This window comes from Doryrhamphus excisus, linkage group LG20 (genome assembly GCF_037039965.1).
Source record: "Doryrhamphus excisus strain RoL-2023G ecotype Guam linkage group LG20, RoL_Dexc_Guam_v1.1, whole genome shotgun sequence".
Classification (NCBI taxonomy): Eukaryota; Metazoa; Chordata; class Actinopteri; order Syngnathiformes; family Syngnathidae; genus Doryrhamphus; species Doryrhamphus excisus.
Window position 1 is genome coordinate 13,305,097 of NC_136376.1, and position 8,626 is coordinate 13,313,722.

At 39.1% G+C, this 8,626-nt stretch overlaps 1 protein-coding gene across 3 annotated transcripts in view; it reads left to right on the forward strand.

The window, feature by feature from the left end:
- Nucleotides 1–8,505, forward strand: part of mcph1 (microcephalin 1) — a 37,359-nt gene extending 28,854 nt beyond the window's left edge. For all 3 annotated transcript variants that reach the window (XM_058058951.2, XM_058058953.2, XM_058058952.2), the window contains exons 14-15: nt 7,522–7,759; nt 7,844–8,505. In XM_058058951.2, the coding sequence (XP_057914934.2) occupies nt 7,522–7,759; nt 7,844–7,896 (291 nt within the window). In that variant the 3' untranslated portion in view covers nt 7,897–8,505. The remainder of the gene's footprint in view (nt 1–7,521; nt 7,760–7,843) is intronic.
- Nucleotides 8,506–8,626: the final 121 nt, after the last annotated feature.

The window sequence follows — 8,626 nt, forward strand, 5'->3', positions numbered from 1 at the left end:
TTACATTTTACACTTATTTTACCAGCATATCACTTATATCGCGTTTGTGAGTAAAATTCAGAATGCAATGTCAGCCTCTGCACACATTGCTATAAAATCTTCAACGTAATGCCTTTGCCTGTGATTAGAAGTAAGAAGTAACCAATGCCATACCAATTGCATTATTAATGTAAGATATATTTATAACACTATTATTTTTTGCACACAATTAGACGAGACGTGGCAAATAGTTGTCTTATTGTGAGGGACGGAAGTGTGTTATGTGTGTGTTGAGAATGTCCGTTGACTGTTCAGGTGAGCTGGGTGCAAGAATGAACGTGTCTCTTGTCTTTTTAACTCCTTTTTAACCTGCATGCCGTTAGCGGGCATTGTAAAACACAGGCACCTATTATGCTCATTTTCCTTTGTACTGAGTTGTGGACTCCTATAGAGCAGCTACACACAATAACCAGCACAACAAGCTTTCCACTTCTACCAGAATCTGCACCTATTCAGCTGTATTTCTTTGGATTTTGTGCTGCCCACGAAAGCGGTCTGTTTTAATGTATTCCTCCCGCAACCCACGCCCACTCCGCTGTGATTGGTCATACTCCCGAGTGCTTAGGACTGCCTGTATGTGCCGCGATCTGTGAACCCAACTTTATAGGGTTGATAAACTAACTGATAATCTGATCCGGAAGTAGAGATTGGACAGTCTGAAGTTTCTCAAAATAGGTTACCTTCATGACGTCTCTTAATGGTAAGTAGCTTTAGCATTTACACTATGCTACTCAGGAAGAGAATGTGGTTGGTTTGGTGGTGGTTAAAGAAGTGGCAAACGCAGTTTTGGACGATGTATTTTGTATCGCGGAATAGATTCTTCCAATGATAAGAAAATGACTTAGCTTGGGGGTTGTGTACATGAGTCGCACTTGAAGAGTATACTATAACCATGTTGTGTTTTACGGCTTTAATGTAAGGAATGTTTTACAGTACCCGGTGATGACGTGCCGTTTCTAAGTGGTAAAAATACGAGAAGCACGTTTATTTTTTAACGTAGCTCGTCTTAGCCATAATTACACATTCTCCACACACACAGAACATACTTCTGTGACCGTCCAGGGTGTCATGATCAATATCTTCCATATGTAGTTGGAATTGCATGGATGACCACATCTTCCTTCATCCCAAGCAGAGGCATTACAGTTTGTTGCAGAGGCATTACAATTTAGTAGCAGAGACTAGTGAGTAGTGCAGAGACTTAGCCACTGTCTTACCAATAAATAAATGTGCTTGACAATTTGAGACAAGTGCATTTGATTTTTAGGTGTAAGTTTTGTAGCTTTTTTTTTTTTTTACAATACTCTGCTGAATTAAAATTTTATATTGTTTTTATATCGTCGTATCATGATGTTTCCACAAAATATTGTGATATATGCTAAAGTCCATATCGCCCAACCCCAGTTCCAATACTGTGTGAGACCAGGTCATGACACTTTGCCTAAAAGCATGTTCAGTGAACATCACAGTGATCCAGATATATGCACCGAGGTGATGCAAGTGGTTGAAGAGATGCTTGACAGCATACAAAGAGGCACATTACCATCTTCATAGGAGATTGGAACACAACGCTCGACAAAAGAATGGGGTACGCAGATTGCCAGAGTTGGTACTAATGCGCTTGAATGCCTCATGTGAAGAAGCAGAAGAAAGATGGCAGCATGAGGATGTTCATTGTTCAGTGTACGTCAGATGAACATGAGGCATTAAGAGTTTAATATTGAAGGTTGTTGTCTTCTTACGTGGGGCTGTGACTAATGAGTGCGTTTTCTGAGCTGCATGAGCACACGTTTGTTGACTTGATGCACTGAATGTGTTAAAAAGCCCACAATTTTGTATGTCTTTCACACTGCACACTGTATTGTCCATTCTTCCTTTCACTTTGTCCTTGTCCACAAACGTTAGTGCTGTGCAGAGGTTAATTTTAATAATGTTAGCTCTGTGCTGATGTGCATTTTTGTTTGGTGCCTAATCTCCTGCTATATGTGCTCATATGTTCATTTAGCTCAGTAACAGTTTTCATAATTATTTGCTCGTTTACATGTAACATTGGCTCCAATGTACTGATTATGTCCATGTTGTTGCAGAACAAAGTACAGCAAAAGATCATAAAGATCACAGTTCACCACATCTTACCACACACAGCTCGTCACCATTCATTCACAGCTGGGATAGGCTCCAGCTTGTCACCACTTGTTAGAAATACATTTGCCAAACAGAAGACAAACCTGCCAGGAGATATCTTTCTCTATTTTAAATTACTGGCCTATGTGTGCAGTTGAAAAATAAGACCTGTGATATTTTAATATACATAATGTCATAATATATACTACAGTAAACCTCGGATATATCGGAAATTCGCTCACAATGGACAGATAAAAAAAGAACCGATTTTTCTGTAATGCATTTCCAATAAAAATTCATTGCATATATCGGATTTTTTATAACGGATTTCGCCTATTTCGGACAAAATCGTTCCAATTTCCCTCGCATATATCGGATGGCCGCATCGTGTCTTTCTCCTGGCTCCAGATTTAGGACAAATATAAAAGCGAGTGACGTCAATAATACTAGCACAGCAGTGAATGAGATCTTAACCTCACTATTGGAAATAACGTAGGCCTGACGGGCGTAACAGGACCTAGCTTAATTAACAATTTGTTATGCTCAGAGTCCAATAAAGTTAAATTCTCATTACCTTACGTCTCTTTTCATTGCTCAGTCCAGGTACATTGGAAACATAGTCAAGGAAGTGCCTTTTTATAGCGGATAAAATTTTCCGGTATACGCATACATATAACGGATTTCGCTGATATCGGACAAAACCAGTGGGAACAATTGAATCTGATATATCCGAGGTTTACTGTATGTCAAAGATGTTTCATTAAGTGTGCAGAAGTAGGGGTTACGTCCATCCTTCCATCCATCCATCCATTTTCTATACCCCTTATCCTATGAAGGGGTGACTGAAAAATTTGGGAACCACTGTTCTAAGATGTGCATCTAATCCAGATTTTAATAGCAACATCATGCTAGATTTGCTTATTGCTTATTTGCTGAAGAAAACAAATGATTCCAACTTTCTGGTCTGACTGACATATTTGGCATAGCAACATGAATTATCTGTCTATTCGTTGTGCCAGACAAACACAAAATTACACTGTCCATTTGTGGATAAAAAACATTTTTTAATCAGCAGAGGAGCAGAGACATTAGCAGTGTGATGCTACTCGAGGGCCCCTTATTCTGCGCAAACATGTTTACTAATGTTATAAATATAGTGATATTTATTCCATTAAAATTGGTATTTACTTCACAGGTTTTGAAAGTCTGACCTTTTGTTGCAATCAACTGACATGGTTGCCTTCAAGGTTTTTAGTTGCTAATGTCACAAGCAACACCATTCAGCTATTTCCAGGTGCCAAGTTTCCACAAAAATCAAAAACAACATGTTATTCCCAGCGTAATAGTAACAGTGCCGTGATGTGTTTGTGTTTTGTTTGAACAGTTTTATTATGTTCCACTTCTTCCTATTATGAGCTGTAGTGTTGCTGCTTTGTTTTTAAATCCTATTTAGTCACACAATAGGACCCACATTAAGTGTTCGGTTGTTCCCCTGAAAGTGCACAATGTGGGTTCATGTTAACCTGACCCTGTCCGTGAACTCCCTTGGTCTATCGCTGATTACTTGGTGTAAAATAAAACCCATGTGGACATTTACAAAAGGCTAAAAACCGTAATGCTTGTTTCCTGGCATTCAACTCGGAATAGCGCATATTGTCCCATTCAGTTTAGTAAGTGACCCCTGCTGGATACAAAACAGGCCTGTGGAGACCTTCGAGCTTCACTCACCAATCCCAGGAATGCTCGTCTTCAAGGTCTGTCCGTTAACAAGACTCGACTGACGATTCAAACAATTTACTACTCCTTGTACTTGGGCATGACTCATAATAGGCCAATATTGGCATTAGTGGTGGTCCAGCTATTGCAATATTTCATGGCACACACAACACTATTTGTGTGGGGGAGAGGCTGAAACAAGAAAATACTTTGCCTTTTTGACAAAATACTTTGCCCTTCAACCTCAATGAGGCCCAATTTTACATCAGAATCAGAATCAGAAAAGGTTTATTGCCATGCATGATCAAACACATACTAGGAATTTGTTTTGGTGTACTAGTAGGTGCATACACATCTATTAAAAAAGAATGAAAAATACAAAATATACTGAATAACAGTATAAATACGTATATATACACAGTCTGTTTTTTGTTTGTTATTCCGGAAGTGCAGTCTGATTGTTTTTCTAAGAGTCCAAACTGAGCGTTAATGTAACGCATGTCATCCAGAAGGAGCTCCTTGCCAGAGCGGTGGAAAATTGGGCCCAAGTCACAGAAAATAAAAACTGTCACAGAAGGATGTGTGTTGCTGTGAGGGCTAAAATCAATCAAAGACCTCCAGGCATGTACTTAATCACACTTTATTGAAGTTCCATTCAAATCCCATTGGTTAAAATCGAGTGCTCAAACACGTCATAGTCAATAAACTGCACCAAGCAGCTTTCCCCGAGAACAGTCAAAGACTGCATGCTTCCTTTGGGTAGCATCACCAAAAACACATCGCAGTGAAATTGAACAGAAAAAGATACGCTGGCATAGTTGAATTCAAAATGGTAAATTGCGGCAACATGTTATGTCACATTTATTGCCATGATAGCTGCTAAAAAACTACACTTGCCAGGCTGCGCTAATGTATATTTGACTTCAAGTGTTCATCTTTAGAGCATTACTCTGTCAACTTCTCTTAAGCTTGAGCGGCAATTGGCTCTGCGGTGAACAGCAGCGCGGCACAGCTGAAGGGACGATCACAAGGGGCTGAGGCAGGCGGGCCAGTATTGACATGATGTTTCCTCTGTCAACAAAAATAATCACAATGCAAGCCACCTCATTCACACAAATGTTCACTATGATGTGACTGTATGTGAAGTCGTATCCCGACTTACATTCACATCATTTTCATTTCCCAGTGCAACTTTCATTGAGCAATTCATTTTAGATGACACAGAGCTAAGCTGAGCTGAATTTGGCTATTGTACAGATACCGGTTTACCATTATTTCATTGCCAGTTTGCTATGATGTAGTAACATAGAACAGAACAGAACACCTAACTCACGAGACGAGACGATACACAAGATTGGGTCCATGAGGCGAGGTGAGATTTTAGCATTACTTTTAGACCTTAGTCACAAAACGTTTACAGCTGAGTTTTCAAATGATTTTTGTCCCACAAATTGACGCTAAACGATATTATTGACGTAGACCGAATAAACCACTGTTATGATTATATGTCATTTTGCGAGAAAACATCTTGAAGAGCCCCAAGACCTTTGGGAAGATACTTTGTGGTGTGATGAAACAAAAGTTGAACTTTTCGGAAGGTGTCCCATTACATTTGGTGTAAAAGTAACACCACATTTCAGAAAGCATACCAGTTGTACCTAAATATACATACAGAAAGGGATGTCCAATATAGTTTTGTTGCTGAAAACTGATATGCGATATTGTCCAACTGTCAATTTCCTAAACCGATATCAGCCAATACTGACTTGACATACGTATCTCCTGTGGTATACAGCATATTTTAATATCAGTTTTCATGATTGGGAAATAATCTGATACCGATGTCGATCGATCACATTTTTATGCTCATATCAGGCCGTTAATTATTGGTACAGATAATTAGCGGACATCCCTACTACATATATACATACATACCAATAACAGCATGTTGCCAATGCTAATATTAGCAGTGTCATTCACCAATGTATTTTTGGCTAATTAGTGTACAGTCTTTTACGAAACCATAAAAACTTTACCAGTGCTCGCACACAAGTATTATTTAACGTAAATCTACATGTGTTGTTTTTACACACTGCTTGTTCGATTTCGCTGGGCAAACACAAATGTGATTTAGTCCCCTAAATCTGTTGGTATTTCCTTCGACTTACAGTTTCGTGTTTAGGTGGGTCATCACTGCTGGTGTGTGACATGTCTGTCTCCATCTTTAATTTAATTTTAGCACCAACCAGGTTGTCCTACCCATCATTCCATTCACAACAGGTGACGCTCACTTGGTCTATGACCTCCGGGAAGCTGGACCAGGAATCTCCCGCTGGAGCCAAACGAGCTCATGAGCTCGGTGTTGGTACTTGTCTTGTGTATCTCTTGGGTACCTTTTGAGTGTAAAGTTGCTGTGTGGTGATTTTATCCTTCCATCTAAGTGAGACTGTTATATTGAGTAATGACCTCCTGTGATTTCCAATGGGTTGATAAGCTTGTTGTAAGCTCAAGATTGGCTCCTGTCAAAGAGCCGCCTGGTTGTCACAGGCTTGTGTGTGATGTACACAATTTACAAATTTCCCCACTGAGGGACGAATAAAGGCATATCTTAATGTAGACCAATGCGTTTTATATATGTACAAATGTGTTTTTACTCTCTAAACTTTGTAGGTACAGTTTAAACAACGGCGTCTTAGACACCGGAAATGATGGTAATCAATTGTATTGCTAGTATTGTTCTGAGCAGCAAGTCACTGGGTCTATGCTAACATACATGCATGCATCACTGGTGGTGTGGAAGCATCACAAAAAAGACATTAGCGTAAAAGCAAAACACACTCCAGTTTAGTCTAAAAACTCAATTTACCTGGGGGCCACTGGAGCTAGGGTCTGGCCAAGGCTGGGCTGCATCAGGTTTTCCAAAAAAACGCATTTATTAAAAACAGAAAAATATACAAACTTTTTCAGTACTTTGGTTCCGATTTTCTACAATAAAAGCTCTGATAAAACATTCCACTGTTCTCAGTAATAAATTATTACTTGATCAGTAATAAATAAATATAATAATAATAAAACGGCAAATAATAAAAACTTAAGAAACCACATATAGTTGGTGGGTAGACAAATTATTTTTTTCAGATTGAAATGAACAAAGCATTATTAGAGCCCTGTAGACATCACAAAACATGACTATAGTCACATTTAAAAAAAATTATTTACAACTGCAGGGTCTTGCGACACATGCTAACTCGCAAACTAGGGAGCTCGCGACCTAAACGGTAGCCTCCAAGTTGTTTCCTTAAAACTTTAAATAGCCAAAAACTTACCACTTCCACACGGATAGGGAGGATAACTATTAACAGTTATTTAACCTTTAACATGAACATTAATCAAACGTAATAATTTTTTCTGGGTACATGATACCATACAGCATCCATATCAAACTTGTGCGGGTCGCACTAACATTAAACTTTCATATCAAGGCGGGGGCCTCAAACTAGTGTCCTGCGGGCCACATTTGGCCCGTGGGCTGCATGTTTGAAACCCCTGGTTTAGAGGATATCACAGGAGTGATAAATTCCAAGTTTTGGTTAAGATCCATATTATGCAACTTTTGTACATATTGCAACTATCTTTTCTCAGATCTGCCGTCTCCAGAGGCATCTCTCTGCCGGTGTGCATCAGCTGGACCTGTTCCAGGACCAGCCGACCATGTTTGTGTCCCAGCATTCTCAGCCACCCGCTCCCAGTCTGGTCGAACTGATCCAGCTCTGTGGGGGGACGGTTTGTAAAACAGTGCGTCAGGCAGGAATCTGCATAGGGAAGTACAGCGGCAGGAGACCAGAGGGAAGCAGGATCCTGTCTGAGCAGTGGGTGCTTGGTAAGATACTCTCACTGACTACACCTAATTCAGTGTTTGCTTTCATTGGGACATTTACTATTTGTTACTCTTCTTCCATTTCAGACAGCATCACACATCTGAAGCAACTTTCCTATGATAACTACGACTTGAAGTAAAGACTGCTGAATATGGCGAATATACAGCTGCACATTAATGCTGATAAGGGTTCTTTCTTTGGAAATGTTGCAGAGAGTAAACCTATCTTATGTTATCTGGATGTTTCACCCTTCAATGACTTTATGCTGCTGCTTACACATGGAAAACAATACAGTCTCAGTACTTTTAACCTTTGAACTGTCATTTTTTTTACATTATAGGAGAAGCCAGATTCTCTGACCTTAAAGAAATGGTATTTTCAAAATGGTGACTGAGCCGGTTCACTCAAATGCAACTTACATACTCTCTGACCCTTTTAATGTCATCGTTAATAAATAGCTTTTCAAATGTTACGTTTTCTCTTTCCTGTCACAACGGTATTCAACCAATGTCACTTATGCAAATGGGAAAAATGTTATCAAAGTCTGTGTTGTTATGATAAGAAACTAGTTGGCAAAATACAAGGAAGAAGGTTCTTGAACGAGTCATGTTGTGTTTATTTGTTATTATTGTAGATCACCATTTTGATGGTTATATCTATGATCTTCTTCCTACTTGTTTCGGACATATGGAACTGTGAATTGATTTATGTGATGTATTCCATTATAACCTGATGCATGTTGAAATAAAATGAAACCATTTCCATTTCCATAAATAATAGGGGTGTCATGAGACAAGTAGGTATTGGGTCTACTTTTAAGAGAAGTACAACAACAAAATTTATGACAAATATTGCAATCTACTAATTCA